Source organism: Dinoponera quadriceps, unplaced genomic scaffold, assembly GCF_001313825.1.
Source record: "Dinoponera quadriceps isolate SergipeBrazil2010 unplaced genomic scaffold, ASM131382v1 scaffold587, whole genome shotgun sequence".
Taxonomy (NCBI): Eukaryota; Metazoa; Arthropoda; class Insecta; order Hymenoptera; family Formicidae; genus Dinoponera; species Dinoponera quadriceps.
In genome coordinates, this window is record NW_014554777.1 from 244,069 (window position 1) to 271,099 (window position 27,031).

Sequence of the window (27,031 nt, forward strand, 5' to 3'; positions counted from 1 at the left end):
TCTGGTCAATCATGGCGTCACTCATGGTCCTGGTTTATCAAGTTTCCCTTCACTCTCTCTTCTTCCCTTTTTCTCTTTTTTCTCTCGCTCTCGCTCACGTAACACACACATACACACATACACACTCTTTCTCTCTCTCGCAAAGCTTTCATAAAATTTAAAAGGTTATCCAATATATTCGTCGCTTTTTCATGTCAAGTCGGTTTATAAGGAAACACAAGAGCGCCGACGCTAACACATTTTTACCCTAATTTTCCACTATCTCTCCTACAATTTTTCACTACTTTTTCCCTTCGTTCACAAGGTTCCATTTTATCCGTACACGCACGCCAAGTGGCGTACCTAATTATTCACTGAACATTAGCGGCATGAAAAAAAGGGCACACGCGCGAGAACGTGTCTGCCAATTCCAATTGCGTAAAAATGTTTGATTTCGGAGCGTCATTTCATTTTTTATTCGATACTCGGAAACGCACTTTATCTTCCCATTCTGCAACGCATCGCCGATAAGCGCGTCAGTTTTGAGGGCGCGATACAATTTATATTGTTTATCAAAATCTCGCCAAAACGAACAAATCGCGTCGATTTGTATCTCTGTGTTTTATTTAAACGTCGCGCGACACCTGCGCGCTTCGCGCCGCTTCGAAAATAAACGGCGAGCGCGACGGTGTTATGATTACGTGCAGTCGTGCCGCGGCGCCCCAAAAAAAAAGAGAAAGAGAGAGAGAGAGAGAGAGAGACAAAATTAGAAAAGCACTTTTGCGCTGAGCTCGACCGCCGTTCTCGCGCGGGCGATCCTATATCGATCAGCGCGTGTTGCACCACCGACGTCTAACAGTCCCCTTTTCCTTCTTCAATCCGTAGAATAAAAAGCGGCTTTACAGAGACGAAGTCCCCTTTGCTTTTACGCTTCCTCGCGGGCGAAATGCTTTACGGGAAAAATTCAATAGATAGCCGGGCGGTGGAGGATGTTGTAGAGATTGTTCCGTTGCACGTGATCTATGGGGGCGCCGTGGCCCGGTCTACCCCACAGCCTTTTCCAAGTATCGAAGTGTTTGCGACAACTCTCCTGTTCGATCCGTCGTTCCTCCTGAAACGATAGCAAAATACGAGACGATTTTTTTTTTTTATATCCTCTCCCTTTCTCCGGTCGTCTAACGTTAGATAAGGCCGAGGATGGAAGAAAAATATTCCGCGCAGCGAAGCAGCGAAGAAATGCCTTACGCAAGGCGTGATCAAACAAGCGCGAAACGAGGGTCGTATTGTCAAATTGAGAAATAACTTCTCCAGTTTCTCCGTCACGCCGAGAGAAACCGGGGAGTAGCGAGTCGCGCTATGACGCTCCGTCTCGACGGAATTCTTTTCGCGCCCGCTAAGTCCGCCGGGTATACAGCGGATTTGCTTCCTCTCCCTCTCTCTCTCGCTCCCTACACGAGAGCGAATCGATCGCGGAATCGACGCGAATTCGCGGATCGCTTCAATTTCGAATTTGAATTCCGGTTTATTCTCGGTTAGCGGCCGACACGGACGTTCGATTTCATCATCCGCATCGCACGTGTGCGCGACGCGGGCGCGCGTTAGTCGATTCGATTCAATAACAGACGGCTGAACGGCGAGGAGATTGGCGAGAGATCGGCACAATTAATCCCCGTTTCGAATTATCCGCCGTCCGGCGTTACGCAATCGTCATCGATCATACGGCACTTACCAGCGCCCTGTTCCGTTTACGTCGTATCTGCTCGGCGAGATCCGCGATGTATTCCCGATCTCCGACGCCGAGGGCGCGAAGCCTATAAAAGAAAGGGAGAGGCGCGCACGTCACTCAACTTTCATATCCTTTCCCTGATGAGGCCGCGCGCGACGCCCTCGCGGAAATGACGGGGCCACGTGCGCGCCGCATGTGTAGATCGAAGCGAGCGAGCGAGCGCGCCGAGCACGCGGAGGCAAATGTTCGAGGGGACGAAGCGCAATCTGAAGTGAATTCTACCCCGGCCCTCCCCCCACTCCTCGGAGCGAACTGTTTGATATCGTCGTCATCGTCAAATGCGAAAGGCAAATTTAGAGTATAAATTATGAACGACATGCCCCGACGGAGCAATGTAAGGATGACGAGTAGACGGATCTGTCGGACTATTCGACGGGATTCGGTCGACTCGCGCGGAAATAGAACGTATCGTCTTCGAGTTTACGATCGTCTCGCTTAGAGAGTCGCGAATATCAAGGATGATTGAAACCGGTGGATGAGTAAACGGTCTGTCTACTTTCTTCTATCATCTCTCTCTCTCTCACTCTTTCTCTCTCGTTCTCTTTCCATCCGTCTCGGTATTAAACGCGAAATTAAGCCGAGCGAGAGACACGTGTGAAAAAAAAAGCTTGCCCGCCCGGAGTCATCGATATTTTTGATGCCGCTTTGAATAGTCTTTAACGACTCGGCGCTAATAGCTAGCTGTGCGGATGGTACGCGCAACTCGCTCGGAAACGCGCGCGAAAACACCGTGTATCGATTCTCGCGTGCGTCACGAAATTAAATACACCCGCTCGCGCAGCATTCGACGGGTACACTGTTCCATTGGCGTAAAAAAAGGCAAGAGAGAGAGAGAGAGAGAAAGGAAAATGGAAGAAGAACGAGGAGGGAAAAACAGATAAATAAATAAAGTCGCGAGGGAGGTCTTTTTTTGGGAGGGGGGATGAATAATGTTCCGGGCTTACACGGTGCTTACCGGCGTGCTTTTCTCTCTCGAGGTCATCACCGGCGTGATGACAGATAATCGAGAGTGATTAATTACTATGGCCGCGCGTTCGGTCGACCGCGTTATGAACAACGCGACGTGCACGGGCGCACGTCTACGCCACACACTGGGCAACTTTCATATACTATTCTATTAAACGTTATCAAAGTGTCTCGTTACGTGTCAGGTTGGCGCCTCTTCCATTCGTACCTCGCGTTACGATCGTTTACACGCCGGGTTATCGAACGATAAATCGGTATTATCCGATCGGATGCAACGCTGGGGAAGAGTTACGTTTACCCGAAGTCAGAGTAATAGCGTACGTTCAGCGGACGGCGGGGGGTTGGTTTTTACAATTGAGGCGCGATCTTAAAAACCGTTTTGATCGGCCGTTCTCACGGTCACTCTCGAGCGGACCCCTTAAGAAGGTTGTTAGGCGCAATGAGTCTGATAAGAATTCGATGAAACACGCATTACGTCTACCCTGGAATATTATCTAACTGTTCTCGCAATTAGGAGAAGATTGACTATTTGACAACTGAGATGTTTGCAAGTTAAAAGGTTATATCTCTTATACGTGTTCCTTGAGATCAGCGTGCTATTTTTAACTTCTGTGCTTAACGTCTTCTAAACTAAAAATAGATCTTGATTGGAACTACTATGATATTAAAGACTAATATGCAAACATTATATACACAAATTCGGAATTATCGACTATTTTGTTTAGAAAATGTAGCCGTAGGAAATTTACAATTTATAGCAATACGCGCGATATATGTGTATAATATACATATTTAAATATTTATACACCATTTTCTATTATGCGTGCACATCTATTAATTTAATTATCATTCACTTAATTACATCATTGACCATTTTGTTTTGAAAATACAGCGGTATGAAGCTCATAGTTTATAGTTATACCGGAAACACATACTGGAAATGCATATATTTAAACACTTGTATACCTCTTTCTATTATATGTGTATGTATATTAGATCAAATGATGCATAAACATAGCACTAATAATAAAAATAAAAAATAATACTTTCGTATTTGTAATATTATATATACATACATTTACCTCAACTTCATTTTGAATTAACATTTATTATTTGGATAATGAAATTAATATATAAAAGCGTAATTATACTTGACAAGTACTAAATTTATGAGTGGCTCTCCTGATACGTCGCTGAAAACACGACGCTGAACCCTGCAACCTCCCTAAATTCGGACTGGATAATTGCACTACGATGTACCGTTTCGACCGGGCGGCCTCAAATCGCACCGTTTTACAGAATTAATTTCCATTTCCATAATCAATCGTCCTATTTGCCATTGTAAGTTCGTCGAGGCAACCGAGGGACCCGTTTCCCAATTAAGATAAAGAGCTTCTAAAGTGAGCAAAAGTATTCTCCTTCTTCCTCTCTTTCTTCTCCACCCCCGAGGGAGATTTACCCCTCGGGGAAAAATAAAATCTGTCTACCTATCTATCTTTCTTTAAGTTCGTTGTAACGGGAACGCCGGTGTAAAAGTGCACGTATTTTCCGGAGGATTCTACGCCGAAAGTAAACATCATACCGGTAAATATTTAGAACGACGCGCGTCCGCCCGCGCGCAAGGAGGAAAGTGAGGGCGAGATTGTGCAGGAACAGACAGGTGAAACGGCCGAGGTCGAGTGCATTCGGGTCAATTGGTTGATTACCTGTAATGTAGTTACATCCCCCGAGTGTCGTATCGCCGGCCACCAATTCTACGGTTGGCATCGTGTCTCGTCGTGTTTATCATACTTATGAGACGCGAAAAAACACTCGTACGTACGCAACACACGCACGGCATGCGCGGGTAATATTACAGTCGTGAACTCTCTTCGACATTCGCCGTGTAATGACAAACACAAAAGCGCATTGCATTTGTGTACGCACCATTGCACACGCTTCATTATACACTCGCCTCTATTTCGTCCTTTTTCCTTCATTTCATTTTTTTTTCCTTTTTGTTTTCGTACGCGAAGCTGCCAGACTCTCACGTCAGATCGACGAAACTCAAAAAGAAGAGAAAAGAGAAAAACGAGGGAAAAGAGAATACGGAGGAGAAACAGGGAAGAAACTCGAGTATTAAAAAAGGGAGAAAGTAAAAAGGAGGGAAAATAACGGAGAGAATGTTGCGCAAGTATAAACGTATACTGACGTATAAAGTAGAAGACCGGTGCAAGACGAAATGTTACACAATATGCATGTATAATGTGTACCCGGTAATATACAGGGTGCTCGATTCGCAGCGATATTTAAGAAAATTAATTGAAATATTCAATAGTCCGATACGTGCGTGTGTGTGTGTCTTCCTTTCTTTTGAGAGGGCGCGAAACGTGAAATTCTCGCTCGGCTAAACGAGTAATCAATAACACGTTTTCATCGAGGAAATTATCGGGCGAACAATAAGTGCTTTTAATATCAATTATAGTAATGAGTAAATGCACGTGATTATACACGAGTACCAGTTATGTATTTATACCCGACACACCGTTTATCGATTATTCTATCGTCCCGACGCGTGTTATCCTCAACATTTGCAGGTTCACGTAACGCGGCGGACGCAGTTAGGGCACGCTACAATAATCCGTTAGCAACACGCATCACCATCGAATCATTATCAGAAATAATTGCAACATATTATCAAAAGACGTAGCGGCTTCTTTCAACGTCAAAGATTATGTCTGAATGAAGCAAGGTTCAAGATAGATAAAGTACGAAAAGACAAAGTACGAAAGTCCGAAGATTCCGGCATCAATATTAATCGCAATACACTGGATGTACATACCGAGAGAGAAATGAATGACGTTTTCCTTTTCCCATTAGCGCCGGCAATTATTACCGAAACACCGAGTGAGGTGAGAGGCTTCCGATATTCGCGAGCTCAGAATCCCGATATATAAATCACGATCCGTTGGCAACGCGGGGCGACGAATGGTTTTCTAACGAGCGCGTTATATCGCGTAATCGCGAACGTCACGCTCATCGGGCGACCATTCATTTTGGACGAGAGCAAGCCAATATTCGAACAGCCGCCGTCGCAAACGCTCGTACTTACGATTCTATCGTGTATCCCGGACGAGTGGCATCCGTGACGAGATAGCGCGTGGTCGGCGGATGCGGCTGATAGCGCCGGCTGGTTAACAAAGGCACCAATTCGACACCACCCGTTAACTCGTACACCTGAATTTCCTCCTTGTAGAGATTCCTCGGATCCCGCAGCGGTTGTGTTTCCGATGCGATGCCTGCGGAGAAGCGAAAGACCGTTCACGGAAACGAGATTCGCCGTCGTGCACGTTCGCGAGAAGCAACTAGCAACCTCTGCTATTTACCTGGCGTCGCCCTGTCATCGTAGAATTTATTCACGTCCGCAACTGCCGTCGGATCTGCGTTCCTTTTGTGTAATCTGTCGATCACCGAGTTGCTCGTCCAACCCTGAAACGTGTCGAGGCTCTTTTTAAGTCCACAGATTCGAACGAAACGAAAACTTTCCGATTATCTTTATACATTCTTTTCTTCCGGCGATAAACGCGTCGAAGGGCACGAGATCAATCGCAACGACCGAAGGGAATCCCCCGGTGAACGAATGGATAATAATAACGATAACAGCAACGGTGTTTCGGTGGTCGATTTTTATTGCATCACGGCCTTAGAATATTATACAGAACCGTTGCGAGACCGAAATTTTCATTTATACCCGGCGAACGTTCCCCGAGCGTTATTCTATCCTTACGGTAACTCCCCTTACACCAGCCTCTCATCTTCGTTCTTCGAAAATCTCTCGCGCAAGCGTCTGCGCGGCACAAAAGCTTTCACGATCTCATCTGAAAGTGCACGCGAAATACGATGGGTACGAGGCTGTCATTTCGACGCGGCGTAGCGCACATGTCGTAATATATGTAAAGAACGCGCGGAAGATGTAAAATCGAAGCGAAGAAGGATCGATGCCGTCCGCCGAGCACTCCACGGCTGCCTAATCAGTGGTACACTCGCGGTTTGATCCGCCGGAGTCGCGCATTCATCCGTCAACGTCGCTCACTCTCCTGTTAGCCGACCGGTCGCGACGACGAGACCCGCCGGTTCATTATAGGGCCGGAGAAAAGCTGCGCTATAAATCCGCGCGCTGTAAATCCACACGCCGGCGGACAGATACACGGGACGGAAGAGAAAAAACGCGCGAGGAGAATACGAAGGTCGGGGGTGCAGCCGACCCCAGGTAACCGGCGCGCGAGGGGGCGCTTTCGCGCGTAATAAGAGGGTAACTTAGACCGGGGCGGAATGCGCTAATAAATTTTAGTTTAAACTTTCTCCCGGTCGCGCGCTTACGAAGGCGGGCGCCCAGAGGATCGTTCAATTAGCCGGTAACGCGGTCGCGGTTACGTGTGTTCGCCGCGTTCGAGGGACGACAAAGCGGTTAATGAAAAATTAAGAGAGCGTACTCCTCCCCTTCTCCTCCCCCCGAGAGTCACACTCGAGGAAGCGCGTCGAGGAAGCCCGCAAGTCCCGCAGGTTGACGCTCTCGCAGGATCCTTGCGAAACGTCGCGCTGCGAGTGTCTCGGGGAACGATTCGCGAGATTCTCGGCGCGTGTGTACGCACGGCCAAACGCGTCGCATCGAGCATGGATCGTCATGAGCGTTCCGCGTCGCCTTCTGCATCCGCCGTTAGGAAAATCGGCCGAAGTTTACGGAACGGCCGCCGCGACGCGTGATTTTCCCCCGACGACTTGATGGCGTCATTACGGTGAAAATTTATAACGACTTCCACGAACTTCGCACGAGCGCGCCCTCCCTCGTGATCAAGCGATGGATAATCCCACGAACGAGGTTTCATGCGTGCGTTACGTAGGGGGAGAAAGATGAGCGTATTCAAAAGAATACATTGCTTATTATATTTCTTATTATATTATCCACTACTGTCGACAGGTTGCAGTCAAGCCACAATGGATTATTTAGTGTTATCCTAGAGAAATTGGCGAATCGTTATCTTACTTCGTCGTCTTACTTTCTTTTCCCGTAAGCACGATGGAGGGTGTAAACCTGGAAACGATGTTCCGGGAGATACCGCGAAATTCTATATCAGCTTCGAGCAAAGCGGCATCTCGTGCGCGTACACACGCATACGCGCGGTCTATTCCGACGATGAGCCTCGATTAAATTACGCGATTCTGCGCATATCTCTTTCTCGGAGGATGATACGCGTAATTTCCGCGTACGTCGAATTTCGTCGTGCGTTAAGGCACTTAATTGAACTTACATAAGCGCGCGCCAGAGTTCTAAATTTACTAATAGTGTATCGGTTACGTGATGAATAATCTTGTTTCGACGAACGCGGGATTACGAGAATTATACACGCGAGATCGAATGCCAATCTACTTGATGGACTTATATCTAACCGGAAATGTCAATACGCAAAATTGGCATGCGTACATATCCGCAAGCGTACATCCGAAATGCTGTTTACACTAATTATATGTAAAATAATCGCCAGCCCATCGCAGCGCATCGGCAATCCCTGCGTGCGTATTTCATGCGCCGATCGATGTTTCGTCTCCATCGAGCGTGCTCAAATCGAAATTTTGATGCTGCACTGATAGAAAATTATAATTATTTTCAGCGTCAAACATATTTTACACATATTTCATACGTGAAAAGAAGAATTAGCTTCCACAGATAAAAATTAATTCCAACAGCTAAATATTAGCTATTCATATAATACAACTGAAATTTAGTTACCAATTGCGTTTGTTTAATTATCTATTTTTTAAAATCCAGTTTTTAACTTCAAAAGCTATAATTTATATGACTAAATTCATATACAGGAAAAAATGAGCTCTTACGGCTGTAAACTAGGCCTGGTAACTAAATTTCAGTTTTATTACATGGACAGCTAATTTTTAGTCATGAGAGTTAATAAGTTCTTTTTTTCGTGTAATAGTAGTGCATGCTTGTAAAGTTATTATCACTGACATCATAATAACACTTATTAGAAAAATAGTTCTTCTAACTATTTTTCAATAGTTCGATTAAAAGAAGGGTATATTTGGCGTCGAAAATAATTATAATTTTTTATCAGTGCACTTTGTGACGCTCTTAAAGACAGTCTGCACCTATTTAAGTGGCTTATAGTCTATTAAAAGTCTATTAAAAATCTATTTCGGAAATTTGAGACATCATCATGGTCAAAATAGGAATAAATTATGTCATTAGAACTGAATCTATCTTACTTTGTTCCTACCATGTTACAGAATTAAAGATTTAATGTAGAGCCAAAATTTCGACTCGGGTGTGCGGTCGAATCGTCGCAAGAACATCGAATGTAAAATTACTCTCCGAAGCGTCTCTCTTTTTCCTTCACTCTCGCCTTCTGCCTATTCCTCTCTCTCTCTCTCTCTCTCTCTCTCTTTTCTCTCTCTCTCTCTCTCTTCTCTCGTCAGAAAAATACGCAACGTTAAAATAATTTCCCCGAGAATTTCACCTGCGAAAAACTTTCCTCTTCATCCGAGCCGCGCTCCGCGGATTCCGATTAACCGCATTCGTCATGCGGTATAACAAATAAATACGTGACTGCTCCCCGGGCCGATTTATTGCATTTACCGGGCGTGCAAAAAATTCTACGTACCGCGCGATTCGGCGCGCATCTCCGTGAGATTTGGCCACAATTTAATTTCTTAGCAAAAACGCGCGCTCCCTTCCTTCCCCCTCATTCCCACCCTCCGCCTTCATTTTATGTATCTCCTTTCGCGCGGTATCTCTTTACGTAGTAAATTACAGCTCGCAAAAAATGGCCAACCGCGATTTACTTGCGTTTCGCTCCGGGATTAATTGCGCAACAATTCACCGTGCGGGCAAAGTAGCAGTAGATAACTTTGCCGTTTTAACGAGAGCATCGAACGACAGATATCGCGGGCGCGGGTCTCTCGCTCTCATTAATTTATATTGCAGCAAGTCCGTATTTTCATGCCTCGTGTATGTGCGTGTGTATCGTTCTTCCCCTATTATTAACTTCCGCCACGCAAAGAGCACTCCCGCGCGCGATTGATACCTCCGCTCCTCGACGAAAATGTGAAAATTCGATCGTTCCCCCGCCGAGCGAAATTATTTGCCGATATGTACGGCGCACACCGATTTGTATGCCGCGTGACTTAACGAATGAAAGCGGATCACGGCCAAACGGAAGCGATAATTGAAGAGTCTCGCGCTAACAATACACGACGCCGAGCTCGCAATCCGCGAATAACAAGTTCTTTTTTTACACAGTTATACGAACGGAAAGTGCCTGTATCGATGCTGTGTCAATTTCGGCGACGGGCCACTTGCTACGACGATACCTATCGCTGAGAGACGAGCTGAATATCCCCCGACGAGAATAGTTTTGCATTGCGAGAGAGCACGTTTCGGAGATTTTTTACATCGCCGTCCGAAGACCAATTCTCGTCCGATTTCAATCGTTACTCCTCAAACATCCCGTATATGTGCACCACGATGCAAATATACGTCAGCTATAAACTGTCGGATGCAAATACACATCGGCTGTAAATTGCGACAAAACGATTCGGGCCTGTCAACGCTCGATGCGGTAAAGAGATTTGAAAACTAGAGCCCCCTCTCGCATCTTTCGGGAGGGACGTATCAAAATGGACTTATCCCCCTTTGCAAGGAACCCTTCAATTACGTCGACGTCTATAGTTTGCGAGCCCTCGGGGCCAATGTTCGTCAATTTAACACGGTTACTCGCGCAGCGGTAGAAAGTTTTGATGCAAAGTTGCCAGTACAGGCTGACGCGAGATACTCCCATTCGCTGTGACAGCGTAATTGCGTTATCGTTCCAATTGGTTTCTCGACGCGAGATTGTTGCTTAAACGTACAATTACGTAGGGAATCACTTATCGAAAGTGCAACGAACCGCGCCTTCTCTCTCCCTCTCTCCCTCTCTCTCTCTCTCTCTTCGTGCCTCGAAAATTTTACCAGGGAACGAGGCGAGAGAGGACGCAGTCTTGCGTAGTAGTTGCTAAAAAGCAGCACGTAATATACGCCGTTGCAACGTGCGATATTGACTCTCTGTAAAGTAGCGTGACTTTAATGTAACGTCGTCTGATGCACTAGCGGGCTTGCAAAAGTAACTTCTTTAAGAGTAGCTCGTTGCCATTATTCCCGAAATAACGAGTCGTTACAGATTGCTTTTTCCGCCAAGTTTTGAAGCTCTTTTTGAAGACCTTCTTTTACGACTCGCTGCGGCCCATCTCACGTACGTACATTCTACATGCACAAGGTACAGTAATAAAAGTAACGGATATATTCGTCATCGTTGTCCAGAAAATTGCGTTACCGTTATCCTTACTAACGAAGAAAAAAAGCGAATGATCGCCAAGTCGTTACTTAAACGAAGTAACTTGTAACGTTAACGACGTTACAAGCAACGCGTTACTTCCCAATCCTGTGTATTGTACGATACTACCCAAAAAATTTTATCTAATTCAGTCTAATTGGATGTAATTGGGATCAGATTTTTCAAAATAATTACTTTTCATAAATAATTTTTCAAAATAATTGTGGATTTTAGATGGGAAATCAGTGCAGGTTCTGGTTAGAAGTGTAATGTTTCAAACATACGATTCTATTGTCTGGTTCCAGCACCATGGTTTAAATCTAATCGACGATTAACTCAATGGAATTGGCCAATCGCATTGACCAATTAACTGAATTGATCAATAGACTGGTCAATTCCGTTGAGTTAATCGCCGACTAGATTTAAACTATAATGGTGAAACCGGACGTAAGTGAGAAACAAATAGATCCTAGTTGGTGATTTCCGTTTATATTACGGAATGAACAAAATATATGAAAACTTTAAGTATTTATATTTTACAAGAGCGCACACATACACATACACGCACACACATGCTACGCGCGCACTATTAAGGGTACAGTAACATTAAAAATGTAAGCCCGTTTATTAATCTCCTAGTTTGATATTTAGTCAAATTGTCATTCGACTCTTGACAATGACAGTCACACGTGGCAGCGCATAACCAATCAGCATCGCGGAAAAGAAGCTTCGTCCTATGTTTAAAATAAGAATGGAATTCCTAATTTGTATCGTATCGGGATAACCTATTCTGGAACAACTCTGGCTATTCTAATCGGGATTATGCTGTATGTTGGAAAATCTGGGAAAATTCTACATGGTTATTTTCTCTCCTATTCATTATCATTTATCACAGTGTTTGTATGATATTGTGGCTTATATTAATTTATCCGTTAAATTTTTATTCCCGTTTAACTTCCCGTTGAAGTATATAAAAGTATAATTGTACTTAACCACTCCGTAAATGTATACTTCTCAACGAGCAGAGAATGATTAATTTTTAAAAGCGAGATAATTTGATGAAACAGGTAAGTTGACACAAGCAGTACTCGAGATGACAGTTTTCGAAGCGTAACTTGAGTTAGTCATAAACATGTTCGGCACGTCGCGCGACGATGTGCTAATTGTGGTGAATTATATGCTGCTAACGTAGACTGTCTCACAATATATTGCGTATTGTTAGCACTGAAACGTATCCCCGTCACGTCACATTATCACATCACGTATCGTGTATTATCGATTTATCAGTCGAGAGGTGCAGAAAAACGTTAATATTGTTTTACGTGAGTGCAATGGTAGCTCGAACTATAAACTACAGCCGTATTTTCAGCACAACGCGAGGGAATTCGAAAATATTTTATTTCAATCAATGATTAAACTAATATATATACGATTTATACAGTGTGTATCCAAACTTTATCGACAAACTTACAGGACAAATATGATATTAAACACTATATTTAAAAATTCATAGTAAACATATGTCTACAAAAACTTGATTTTTGAGATATAGTCTTCAGAAGACGACAACGATGAAAGAAAATGTGTACCGATAAGCGGGTTAAGAATAAAGCGGATTAATACTTTTACCTATTTTTGAAGATAGCACCTAGCAATTTGGATATTTCTGTATATTAACCAAAAAATCATTCAGTGTAACGTTGGTATTTTTAACAATTTTTATAACGGTATGTGCCTAATTATTTATTTGTAAAACGTGATTTAATGAATAAAATAAATTTGTTTTAAACTGAGATCGAAGCAGCTATAACTTAGAAACACTAAGCGTTTGAGAACATATATTTACTAAGGCTTATTTATTTTTATGTAGAACCTATCCTGTGAGTTTGTCCGTAGAGTTCCGATACACCCTGTATATACGAATAGAGAAAAAAAATGTTTCACTTTGAAGTGTCAGAAATGGTCAGAAATGGTCAGTTTTAACTGACACCGAAACATTCGCTCGTTTATCGCGACGTAATTTTGTGAGAAAATAAAATATTCCAGATTTTCCTCGCGAACACAGAGCTTCAAATCTCCAATCTTCGAGACATCACTTACAAAACAGCCCTACTATTTTCTCACAAATTGACAGCAATACGGCGTTTGAGACTTTTCGACCGGAGAAAAGCGTTTCTACTTCAAACGGAATGCAAATCTAAAATATACAGGATACTTTTTCTATACAATATTTCTCTTTCCCCTCGCCCACTGCAGCGCATCGGCTTCACAATTGAAGGAACACGGCGTTCTCCGCCCCGTCCGAAAATGAGGGGCCCATGCGCGAACCCTACAAACCCTACAAACCCGGTTTCCCAGCTACCGCTTTAATTAGGGGTCTCGCCCTGTATAATTGAGTCGACGCGCACGCCGCGCCGACGACACTTTGAACGCTACGTTTCTGAAATATCGCGGCGCACAAAGAAGCCGCGCGCTCTCTCCCTCTTGAGAATTCAAAGCGGCCTCGGCTATCAAGGATTCCCTTTCGTAATTAGCGGGATGCGCAACGCGGACGCGAGAGACACCGCGGCCGCCCGGGTATCCTGACTCTCCTCCTCCCTTCTCGCGTATACGATTACGGCGACAAGATAGATATGCGTACCATGGATTCGAGGAAGCGCACACCCAGCAACTTGGGATCCCTCCAAGGAACTCCGCCAGGACCGGGACGACCCCACGGCGAAGGTTGCACCAGCTAAGCACACGGCGTCGTGGCATATTAAGCAGTTTCCAAGGCTTGTTTCCTATCTACGTACCTACGTACCTACCTACGGAACGTACGTACGTACGATATCGTTGCCGCTAGTCGCACTTAGAACACGTGCTCGCCGTCTACTCGGCGTATCCCCGGCGTGCATTCACGTTGTCATCGTACAACGAGGAGAGCTTCACCGGGGGGAGGGGGGGTCTACGGATCGCGCGCGTTAGAACCTAATCTGCATCCGATTAGCGGCTCAGTCTAATTTCTACAAGCGGCACGTAATCTGGAAACCGCGACCCGCGAGCATCATTGGGAACGGTAAGACGCGCTGTTTGCACACGTTTGTACACGCGATACCGCCAATTTCGAAGTAACTCCTCCGGTCTCTCTCTCTCTCTCTCTCTCTGTTTGTGGACGATTCGATTCGACAATACAAACGAAAATAAGATCGATCGTGAGCCCGTATGTGTTCCCACGATTGCGGTGGATTCGCGCGTGCGAAACGCTACGACAGAATTTCGCAATTTTCTCACGACTTCACGAAATCTCCTTCGATTAGCCTGGACAGGTCTAGTTTAATCGGATTAAGTTTGGAGTAAGCCGCTTTAACTGACTGTCTAACATAATCAGTTTTCGTCATAATGTTACAAGATACGCGTCGTAAAGTCAAGACGGTACGTACACATCGTCTTACAAGCGCGGCATCCGTACAATTACCTCGAAAGAGAAAAGCGGAGAAGAGAATGCCGCTTAACGAGACTGCGAGAGTGACGGACGGCATGCCGGGCAGAGAAAGAAAAATGCGAAGAGAAAAACGAAACAGCGAGGAAAGAAAAAATCCGATTTTCCCAAGCTGAGTTGCGATCTCCGTGACGGCTCCCTTCACTGTCACTTCTCCGGACGCGAGCTATTCACGATTATTACAATATCTCGCGTCTTCGGATGCAATCTATTTATTTATTTATTTGTTACTATGTAAACAGGGAACATTCTTTGATAACATAGATAGTAAAAAAAAAAAAGGAATACTTGCAGAGATAAGAACACTCGTACGGAACATCAACCCAGATCAGCGCAAATTTCCACTTAACTTTTTCCACAACAGTGACGTGCTAAAAAGGTCCACCGAAATAACGAAATAATTTGCTAGCATAGAAATTCGACTGACTGGTTTAAATCTACCATAAAGTGTTCTGTGAGTAGAAATATAAAAAATTGTATGTCTTCTGAGACATTTCTCAGGTACCGAAAATGTAAAGAGAGTCAATATACTTGGAGATGAAAAAATAGTCAAACATAAAATTCGACGCTTTACAAACTCTGAAGCTTTACTATTCGACGCTTTACAGATTTTAAAGCGTTTTTTATACGCGCACAAAAAAGTTTAGATAAATTTACCTGACAATGAACAAAGCAAACCCGTTTCGGTTGAAGGAAATAATACTTCTGGTTGTAAAAGTCGAATTTGGATCATAAAGAAATCGAATTCTGTTTCCTTCGACCAAAACGCGGTTTGGTTTGTTCACTGTCGGATAAATTAAAACAAACTTTTTTTCATTGCAGGATTAATGACTTCACCGTGGAAGCTGGAATGCTTTGAAGAGTCTAACGAAGCATATCCTGTATAAATCTTCCGATATTTCCGTGTTGCCGAAATACGCGATAGAAATACCCGAGAGGACCTTCCGTAACGTAAGATAAACCCAATCCCTTCGCTTCCGCTATTTGCGGCGGGAGCTCTACGTAGCGCGCACGTAGAAGCGCGTTCGGTTTATCAAGAAAAAGGAAAAAGGAAGAAAGAAGAAAAAAAAACACAAAGACTCGACCGATATTGCGTTCCTGTTTCGCGTTTAAATACGTATAAAAGCTATTTCTACACGACACTGGACGCGGCGTTAAAACTTTTTCTCTCGCGACTCTATATACGGAGCGTCAAAAATTTCGCGGCGGACCCGTAGGCACTGGAGAATCGACTTTGTGGAAGTGGGGGAGTAGCATTTCTAGTTCTACGTGATCGGAGAAATCGACTATACGTCTCGAGTTCGAGCGGATACGACGTGTTCGGCCTCGGCGGCACACAGCTGCCTCTCTCTCTCTCTCTCTCTCGAAATTATTGCCACGAGAAAAATGCCTCGTGTCCGACATACAAGGAAAGTCCATTACGAGATTTCTCGTATTTTCTGGCATGACGTGTCGATACCGCGTCCGACAATAAAACTCAACTCATTTGGATATAGCGACGGGACGCGCGGCTTTCGGGTCACAAAAATCGCGAGGCATCCCTCCCGAGATTTTTTATCCACCTCACAGTTTCGCGATTATGAGTATTTTTTTTCAGTGACTATTAAACACTCTAATGAAAATTTGACGCACACGTGTTTGTATTTTTTATTTGCACGTGCAAAAGAATTCAGCACAGTTATGAGAGGAATGGAAACCTAGTAAAAAGAGAGGAAGAAAGAGGGAGAACCGAAAACAAAGTCTAAATAAAAAATTAGGTAGTCTCTCGATCTTATTTAGAATGTCACACAGATATTGTCGTGATTATTCCCATCAATATGAAATATAACAGAGATCATTTTTTGCCTGACTCAAGACAAGGATATTACAATTGGCACGGTCTGCTTACTATTTCTGGTAAACTATTTTGTAACAAACGGACGACGTGTAAAATAATTTAGTATAAGTGGAGAAACGTTCAACCGATGTTGAAGTTTCCGTTCAATTATTCCTGAAATCGCGCTCTAACTCGTATCCTGCGATTTCGTATATCGACTTACATAAAAAGCTTTCGTTCCAATCCCAACCAAAGATAATCGTCAAATTTAGAACCACGTCTCTCGAGATACTGACTTTTGACCTATTTCACGGGGCTACACAACGGCTTGCGGATTCCCAAATAGAACGAAGTTTGCCAAGCTTCACGCGTCATCGCGTGTCGCATTCACGTGATGACACTGCAATACAAACTTCGTGTCTGCGGTATCGAGGAGGTTTCATGCGCGAGGTCAGATAAAATATTAATATCGGCGACGGGGCAATATCGTCACACTTCTGATCGACACACGCACAAGGACGCCGAAGTGACAGGACACGAGCGGATAAAAGCAGCTGAACAGCGACTCAAGACGCCGCCAAGTTTACCGTCGATCGCGTATTTATTATTCCGACCTCCCCCTCCCTCCCCCCCCCCTGGGTAAAACACGCGTCAATCCGTTAATCGTACAACGGAGATTGCGCCACGAAGGTCTTACAAATGCGCTTCTAACTCAACTCAAACGACCCTATTCCACTTACAGCGCTCCTGGTAATTTTTGACAAATAGTTCTCGGAAATAATCGGTTCGGTACGTCGGCGCACCGTCATCACGAATTAATCAGTTTCCCTTTTAAATCAGAGGCCGTGAGTGTGAATTCACGGACGGAAGGAGAGAATCCATCGGATCTGGGTCGCGAAGCTCACCGACCTATCGGCTAAGCCGTGTCGATGCAACTGACCCTTAACGTTGATTGGGTCGCACGAGCGACGTCGTTGCGACCGTATCGAGTCAACACCGGTCGTGTTCTTCATCCCTTCGTTACATTTCTTCACTGTAGAAACCGGAAGCGCCACACGCGCGCTGCCTTTGCAATATTCAGCGCGATAATAGAAGCGGCGACTTCCTCCTCGGCTCCGTTACGTTACCGAGCGGATCGAAGATAACAATGCGTCATAATTTGTGCGTCTTTACACAGGGGTTTTTCAGCGTGCCGCTGCCTTTCATAGCGATGAATTCGTGCACGTGGTAGCACTCTACGGAATTATAACGTATAAGTGCATGGGAATGCGAATCTAATTGACGACGCCGAGGGAGAGAGGAAGCGAGGTTCTTTGCGTTCCCGCAAGGGAAGCATGTGCTTAAGCTGAATCGTATGAAAGTGAATGCATTGGCAGGGCTGGTAAACTGCTACCGGTGTTTCCTTCTCTCTGTTACTTATTCGTCATGGTAAATCTAATCATGCTCTTAGAGAGATCGTAATGGATGGTGCAACAGTAACAGAGGAAAAGTATCAGAGACCAACGTGTCATTTTGCTTCTTTAAACTCGAAAATCCTATTGAAGGTGTGGAATTAAAATCCGGTACCGTAAAGTCAACTAACGATAATAATATAACCAAACGCGCTTACAAGCCGAAACTTCAACTCCACCTACTGCATACAGTAGACGGAGTTCACATACTGTTAGACGGAGTTCGGTACTTTATAGCAGATAAACATGGGTATATCAATTTCCCGTACCTATGCGGTCAGCTTTGGTGCTTTTCCTCTACGATTAAACGAATTATTCGACCGAGTCATCGTCATCATTGTCTATAATCCTTCAATAATTTTTTTTAGCAGTGTTCATACATGACACGTCCAATCGTGTTAAATGATTTAAGTCGGCGAATATATATGAGAAAAGCATCAGTGAAATAACACATTCATATTTGCACCGTAAGGGCGGATTAATTCAGCAGAATATTTCCTAACCTGGCAATAAAACTGTTTCTGCTCTGATTGCGAATAATACGCTGATTTGGTTACAACTGCGAAATTTTACTACTGTGAACAACCCGGCGAGAAGTGGACATCGAGTCGACGCTAAATCGTCGTCGATTCGTTGTAATTTTTATTCGCCTCGACTCGACATCGATTCGATGAATTATTTCTCGCTGGGAAATATGCAACAGCAATAACGGTTTCGCTACAAAGTACAATAATAGTAAATCGCTTTCCTCCGCTGCACAGATTACAGCGAATTCATCGACGCATTGTTCATTCGCGGTGACGAAAATTACATCGCGCCGATGCGAATTACTGAGATACACGATACGCGTGTGCGGGTGAATTTGCATTATTGGGCTCCCGGAAGAACCAAGAAGGCGTGATAATTACTAATGTCTCCGGCAAAAGCGAGCCGAGAGGGAGCTAGGCTGCTAGGTCGCTGTGCTACTTGTACAGGGCTGATGTCAGACAACGGACACTCCGATGCGTGTTCCAACGAATACGAAGTGTTAACGTTGGCCGAAGCCTTAGCACACACCGTCGCGTGACGCTATTGTTTCCCGACTCCTCCGGGTCCTCTCGTGCATGCATGCACCTCCGCGCGTATTTATGCACGCGCACCGCGCATGAATTTAATAACTCGTTTCGCGAGACTCACGTGTGTGCCACTCGCGATCGCGTCGCAGGCGCGAATTACAGATGTATAATTTTCCCGGAGAGTGGCGTGCGATATGATATTTCTGTAATTTTCCCGCGCAAGAGAGAGAGAGAGAGAGAGAGAGACACAGATCCGTCTTCCCCGCGATTCTTCGGATACACGAACTGTTATCCGCGAGAATTGCGTACGCAGCGAGCGTAACGACGTAATTTTTCACAATTATATCGCACTCTTCCCGAGCGATAGCGATCATAATTCAGCACGGGCGATACTAAAAGAAACAAGCCGCGAATGGGGAAACGAATCTATTCGCCGCGACACGCGGAACGCGACTTGAGCCGCGAGTTCCCCCGCCGCGGGGCGTTCAACTGCCGTTTGTCTTCGGAAAAACTGCTCAAAAGCATACGCGCCGGGAGATGCATTTAAGAGAACGCGGGGGCAACAAATCTCGCCGGAGGGGGGAGGCTTGCGGGGAAATTGGCTTCTTCGCGGCTTCTCCGTCAGGCCGACGTGCGTAAGCAAGCCCGGAAGTTTTCACGAACGCGCCACGGCGATGTCGTGCGTCTCGCGCGATCGAGGCGAAGTTTCGCTATTAAACGAGAAATAGCGAGCGGCGAGGTGAGGCGCGCCGCCGATGGCGAGGATGAAAAGAAAAATGACGACTGCGGCAACAATCTCTTCCTCCCTCCCTTTATCTCTCTCTCTCTCTCTGTCTCAAGCGAGCAGTTTTACCTGACCGAAACTGTAACACCTCGGCCTCGGTGGCAACTCGAGCGGCTCCAGAGGTACGTTTTTCTTCCTTAGAGTGGCCGGGCAGGGCGCGCCACCACCTGGCTTTCCCCACGGCGAGTAACCGGCCAGAATTTCCTGCAGCTGCGAGAAAAAACCAAGAGCGACGTAAAGTACGGCGCAGTCACACTTCACGCTAACGGGGTCGCCGCCGAGCCGATGCATCTTAATCGCGGATTAATAATCGGTCGCCCTTCGCGCCTCTGATCCCACCCTCTAACGGCTGGATCTGCCGCGGGACGGGGAGGAAGAGGGATTTTTCACGCGAGACAGAAGCGTCGGGTGATGATAGAGAAGAGTGCATCGTGCGAGTACGCGCGTACGTTCTATTATCCGTGGCGTCTTGATTAGCATACAACGCGGTTACAACGGTAAATCCCGAGTCGCGAGCACGGTAAATATAATACGGTAAATACGATTTAATACGAGCGACGCGTGAATTAGCGATACGAAATAATCAACGAAGCAGTAATTACGCGCTTGAATTTTCATAATTTCGTGCATTTTGAGTGATTGGAGGGCGGGAGGAGGCGGCGAGTGATGTATGCGTGACGTATTACTCGCGGTAACGTGCGAGGGTGGGAGGAAGAGAGAGAGAGGTGTAGGTTGGAGTGCCTCTCGTGTGTGTTTTTATAATATATTCCATGCAAATTGTTATTTTCACAGAGAATGGAAATGAATGTAACGAGCATGTGCGCCGCAAATATGTAGGGACCGAGCTGCTGATGATCGAGCATCATCGTCATGACGCGCCGATAACGGCATAAAACGGAAAAATATAAAAGTATAATACATGGTGGAGATAAACTCGTGAGAGGTGTATGAAAACTGTACGGAAAACTCGACAAAAAGCGGTCTCGGGAATCACTTTTCCATGTCTTCATGTGAAAAACCGAGATTAATTGAACGGAAATGAAAATTGCGATTGAGAGAGCGAAACTAATGCGAAATTAACGAATGGAAACAATGGAAACAATTTCCATTAGAGAACAGAGAAAAAGAGAGAGAGAGAGAGAGAGAGAGGGGGGGAAGAAGAGAAAACGCATGGCCTTAATTCGAATATAATATTTTGATAAATCATCTCGAATTTGATATTGCTCGCGGTGAGGCACACCGAAAGTTTCCGAAAGTTCGTGCAAGTTCGCGTCTTTCATCATTTGAAAGAAGTGAGGTCGACGTTTTTATTCCGATCGTGATTCAGCCTCGCGATCACTTCCGCAAATGATCGTCACTCTCGACGCGCGTTGAAACGGGTTGCGCCGCGCAACGTTCGTTACAGCAAGTTTTTGACGAACACGAGCCGAGGCGCACAGTTTGTATATATAGAGTACCACGAGACCAAGATAGATTATTGGGTTACCTTTCGCGGCCCGTTTCTTGCGGGATAGTTAGACGGAAATTATGCAAATTCACTGTAACGGGATATACTCGTGATTTTATTACTATTCGCGCGCACATTATTCCTCGCTCCAAATTCGGCGATGTACGCGGCGCGTGCGAAATGCAAAAATAGTCGCGCTTGTGAACTCAATAACTCGAGCGGCTAACGTCACCTACTGTCATCGACACACGCCTACAATAATAAAAGCGAGTGTCGTAAAATCCTCACTCGTGGATTGATCCCGATTCTCCCACCTGGGAGAAATATATTTTAAGATCACAGACGCCGATTAATGCGTCCACTTCCACATTCGTCTCGACAGATTTTACATGTCCCCCCCCCCTCATTACACCCCAAGTAACACAGTCTGTTTATATTTGCCGAGCAAAAATATGATTTAACGTATAACGTTAGCCTTAATTATAGTCATTTGGCTGCAAATGTTATTTTTTGCTGGACTTTCAACTACAAAAGCGCTGTGACAGCTAATAAACAAGTGAAGGTGCAGCCACAGTTATTTTAATTGTATTAATGTACAGTCGCTGTGAAGCTAAGAAAAAAATCTAAATACAACCACAGTTATTTTAGCTATATCAACAGTTACAAAAGCATTATGACAATTATAAAGAAAAGTCAAAACTAGCCTCAACCATTTTGCTACTTTTGGCGTTAGAAAGTAAATAGCTGTAATCTGGCTGTAATTTGTATTTCATACCGAAAGCAAAAAGTAAGGCGATCAATTTATCAATTTCATGTTAAATTGAGTATATCGGCGATGGCCAAGCTGATCCGTGCGTTCATTTGTGCGGCTCTAAAATTATTACTTAATGATCTGTGAATGTAATTATGCATTCACATCCGCGCTAATACACTTATATGCACATTATAAATTGTAATAATTTACAATAATTAATTAATCTCTAAATTTGATCTAAGTTTAGTTAGACGAAGGAATTGTCCGAAGTTCAACTCTATTTGAGTCGAAACATTTCTTTTAATTCCCTTCTCAACATTTCCGCGTAATTTTAAAATTAAAATTTCACTCTCGCTGAATATTAATTTACACGTGAAAAATATTCTCCGTTTATTAGTTTGTTTATTTTTACTCCGATTGCATTGCTATAATGTGACTATGACCAACCTCTTTACAGCAAAACATAGCTGTACAGTCAAGTGGCTGCGATATCGTTTTCAAAGCCTAAAAATATTATCCCACTTCTGTTGCTACAACTTTGACAAAACATTGTAGCGGATAGCTGCTGCCAGATAAAAGTGCTGCGGTTTAAGTTACGATAACGTTATCGCAGCCGTTTTAAAACTTCGTGTGCTACTTGGAACTCCAAATAAACTCTAAACAGAATTTCTAGTTCTTATAAACTTATAAATTTGTCGTTAGGAAATTCCGCATCTTTCAACTAACACGTATTCAATTCGTTCACTGTCACGTTAACTCAACCATTCTTCTTTCTCCGTACAGACAGTTGCTTAAATCGTAACTCGTCATGTTTTTTTCCATAATTATTGAATATGAACGCGATGCAGTGGTAAATAAATAAATGAACGTTAAAACACCTAATCAAACACTCGAGCGAATTGCATTGTGTTTTCTGTGTGATATAAACGCTTTAAAAATACCGTAAGCAGTACGATTTTGGCAACTCGCCCTTACGTATCTAAACGCCCGTTCTTGTCTCACGGTATGCAACCTTGTCTCTTGTACGCGACAAGAGGTCCTGTCCAAAAAGATCTATGAATCATACATTACTATTATTCCGTCCCTCACGCGAGCCACGGCTGCTTTCAAACTTCAACGTGACATTAGACAGGAATGTATATATACAGGGGCAAAAAGGGTCCTCGTAAACTCGGAGAGGCGAGCAAGCGCGACGCGTTCGAGAAACTACTCCGCAGATTAGCCCGAAAATCTGGGCGTCCTTGCTTCGATGAACCGATAGTCTCGGTTCATCGGACGCCGTATCCCGCCGTATCTCTCTCGCAGTCGAGCTTTATCCGATCAGTAACAATGGTAGCGAGGACAATGACGTTAAGGACGGTTCGCGGCCCGACCGGCGGCGAAGGGCACAAGTGGCATAAACGACAGCGACGCGGACAGCCGGAACGCCTATTTGTGTTGCACATACTTCACGTTGTTCACGATGCTTCTGACGTTGCAGCTCCTCCTTCCGACGTCTCCACAACGCCGTGCCCTCCTGAACGACCCGGCGCTCGCGTTTTCTCCGCGCGTCCTCCTCGGTACCTGGCTCATACGCCGTCTCGGAGCTTCCTTGCGCCATTTGCGCGCCGATGCTCAACGATGCTCTGCCCCTAATAACGTGGAAAAAGAGACAGAGAAAGAGAGGGAGAGAGAGAGAGGGGGAGGGAGAAAATAGGAAAAAGAGAAAGAGCGAGAGAGAAAAAGAGAAACGAGCGAATCAAGAGTCACGAGATAAGGGCGCAGACACGATGATTATAATAATATCAATAATCCTGGACGGGCTCAGAACGACGGCCGAGTCTCCGAGCACGATGCACCGGAGTATTCGGATACATCGAGAGTGCAGGAATATCGAGTGCCGGGGGCGAGTGCGACTTGGTACGGGACGACAAGACGGCGAGCGCGGCGGCATGCCGCCAGCCACGTGCTTCTGTCATCATTCGTTATCGATTTAACAGGATATTACTCTTCCCTCGGGAGACACACGCCGCCGGTTATACCGGTTTACCGTATGTAGTCGACGGTGTAATGGAAGTGCCAATGCTAGGACACACACCGTGCGAGCGCGCGGGCGCGCTGTAATCGAGACATCCGGTTTTATATATCGTTTCCCGATATAAAAACGAGTCGCGCCCACCCTCGGCCTGACGTCCCCCCTCGCCCCGGACGACACCGTTCCGCCTCCATAAAGCTCCCCCGAAGCTTTATCGGCCGGTTCTCGTTCAACGCTTAAGCTATGCTTTAATTTCACGTATCGCGTTTCAGGCGCAGTTATACGCCCGCGTAAAAATGCAATCGTGAATTAGACTGTCGACGCTCGCGAGAATCACGAGCCTCGCGTTTAGCGTGCTCTTAATGCGCGCCGCTTTTTCTCTCTCTCTCTCTCTCTTTTCCCCCCTCTTTCTCACGCCTCCCCGCGCGAAAAATTATACCACCGCGTCCATTTGCGCGTGTATGTGTGCATGTTCTCGCCCGTGTGATTTATATATCGCGAGTTGTTTCATTTTGAAGGCAGAAAACGTAAATAAGAACCCGGCACGGAACGGGCGATTAGAACGAACAAATTTATGAATGATTTATGTTCAGATCACCTTTGACAGATCGCTCCTACCAGTCGCGCAAAAGTAATTGCCACGTGACCTCTGCTACTGTATGTATTCCATCGCTTTGTCGCGTATCATATTTGCATGTGCGCCACCGGCGAAACGACCGGCGCGCCTTGATATATATTGTATTTCTTACAGGAGGACGAGCTCCATCCCCGAGCCAGGAATATCGAGTGACATCAATACTGATACAGGTACTTAGTCCTCGTAACCATTATGTCTCCCGGCTGATAAATTACAAACGACTACACGCGACAAAACCCGTTTTCCAAAATACCGAGCGGCCCGCAGCGATCTATCGACGGTAGCGTTCATGCTCTATTAAACCAGCGGAGTTACATCGCAATAAGTACCCGGGTTAATGGACATGGAATTAGAAATTGATCGTCGTTTACCGACGATAGCAATCCCGAGAGCGATATGGGTCGCGACCGGAGACACGTCCTTTATTTCCAAAACGCGTTGTTTCGAGGTAAAACTGAATAGCGTACAGGACGACGGGCGCACACGCGAAATCGGAATAGGTACACGGCTCGCTCGTATACGGGGCAGGAATATCGCCCTTTATTTTCTGATCCGCATATTCAGATCGTGCCGAGGACGGCGAGGGTTTACGAACGAGAGCGCGGTGCAACACGCTTCTCACTTGTCCACAAATAAGCCCACGAATGCACTCAACGGTGCAATTGACCATAAAGCCGAGTCCCAGATGCGAACCGCGCCGAGTGTCGTCGGTCGCATGCGGAGATCATTGAGCGAAAATGAAAAAAATGAACGAGAAGGCAGAACAGTAGAGGGCAAACCGAGAGGGAAGCTTACAACAACCGAAAAAAAAAAAGAGAGAGAAAAGAAAAAACAACGAGAACAGTAGATTGTCCGGCTGCAAACAGCGCTATTACACCGACAATACGACGCCTCCTCACCGGCGTCGCGCGCCCGCCGTTAATATTATCCAGGGTTGCATCGCGCAAACCGCCAGGCCGTCGTAGATTCGCGGCTTATCGCGCCGCATTTATCGGCGTGCCGTAAGTGAAAAGCCCGTTACGCCCGTTATCGTACGAAACGTCGACACCAAGATGACCTTTTCGATGGTGATTTGAAAAAGAGAGAGAGAGAGAGAAAGAAGGGGTGGAAAAACACGAGGACGATCTTCTCGCAATAACTCATCGCGCGCATCGGGCGTAATGCGTAAATCCAGTTCGGCGAAATCGCGACGATCGGCACGGTCGACGAGATTTTATTCGACTCCCCTTCGGTTACCATTCGCTTGTTGCTCGCGTGCGAAAACCCGGGGTAGAATCGTAAAACGGTAAGTGCGCGACGCGCGGACGTACGACGGGGTTGCTGAAATCGAGTGGAGTAGTTCTCTCTCTCTCTCTCTCTCTCTTTTCTTCCCGAAGAGAGATGTTGCTCTCGTCTCTTCACATTTCGGACTTCGCTCGAGTTCGAATTAAGACCACTAAGCTAATAACAATAATCGATCGGACGAACGGCTGAGATCCCAGTTTAGAATTCGTCAGTCGGGTCGCGTGATAACGATCAAATATAAATTCCACGCCGAGTTCCGTGAAGAAGTCAGGTAAGCGGCGACGAGACGACGCGATCGCATGGACTATCGATTACGGCGGATTGACTCCCGGGAGCAATTCGATATCGTGGTGCGTGTCGCTCGAAGAAAACGCCGATCAATACCTCTCGTCTTACGGTCAATAACGGGAGAGAGAGAGAGAGAGAGAGAGGTGGACCGAAGATACGATCGAACCTGTAACGTGGTCCGGGATGGAATATTCTCGCGGAACGAGGGATCGCCTCGTCGATTCCGACAGCGAGGTCAATCGTTTACGGCGGTCAAAGCTGGTCGTGCGGGGTGCTCTCTCTCTCTCTTTCTCTCTTTATCTTTCTTTCGAGTACGAGACTCGTGCGGGTGCGTGAACGAGTTGCGAAGTATACTCACGACGACGACGTTACGGAATTTCGCGTGCCATCACGGACGACGAGCGGCGACGAACGTGCGAACGAGGAACACTCCGGTGAGCCGATTACATTCTTACGCTGTGCGGCTGGCTGGCCGCGCCGTGACGACGGGAACACGCGACTGCCAACCCTCGTGCCTTCGTCAGGGCCACGCCACGGGGGTTGCGGTAGTCGCCGACGTCCCGGCGTTCGCCGACATACCGGCGCACAATTTTCGCTACGCGAACAGCCACGTACATGCATGGACTGTGTGTGCCCACCGTTGTTATCTATCGCTGTATCCTTCAACCTTCGACTTCCACACAACCACCCTTCCCCCCTTGGCCCCTCAGTCTCAGGAGCGTAGCGACTGTTTTAGTTAGTGCCGGGTAGATTGCCCAACCAACCCTCGAAATCCCGAGTCGAAATTTCGGTTCTACATTAACCCAGCAAATTCCCTCAAACTTGAAGGACCGGCGGAGAGAATCTCGAGATGTAATACTATACAAGTTGTTGACCTACCTTCATGCCGCGAATGGTCGCTCATTGTTGTTTTCTCCGTGTTGAGACTC

At 45.7% G+C, this 27,031-nt stretch overlaps 1 protein-coding gene across 1 annotated transcript; it reads right to left on the bottom strand.

Moving 5' to 3' along the window:
* Nucleotides 1–744: 744 nt before the first annotated feature.
* LOC106741758 lies at nt 745–27,028 on the bottom strand. The gene is made up of 7 exons (XM_014614057.1): nt 26,461–27,028; nt 23,327–23,510; nt 19,748–19,888; nt 6,097–6,199; nt 5,823–6,009; nt 1,709–1,790; nt 745–1,090 (listed from the first exon to the last, which is right to left on the bottom strand). The coding sequence occupies exons 1-7, from the start codon at nt 26,721–26,723 to the stop codon at nt 944–946; spliced, it is 1,107 nt and encodes a 368-aa protein (XP_014469543.1). The 5' UTR covers nt 26,724–27,028; the 3' UTR covers nt 745–943.
* Nucleotides 27,029–27,031: the final 3 nt, after the last annotated feature.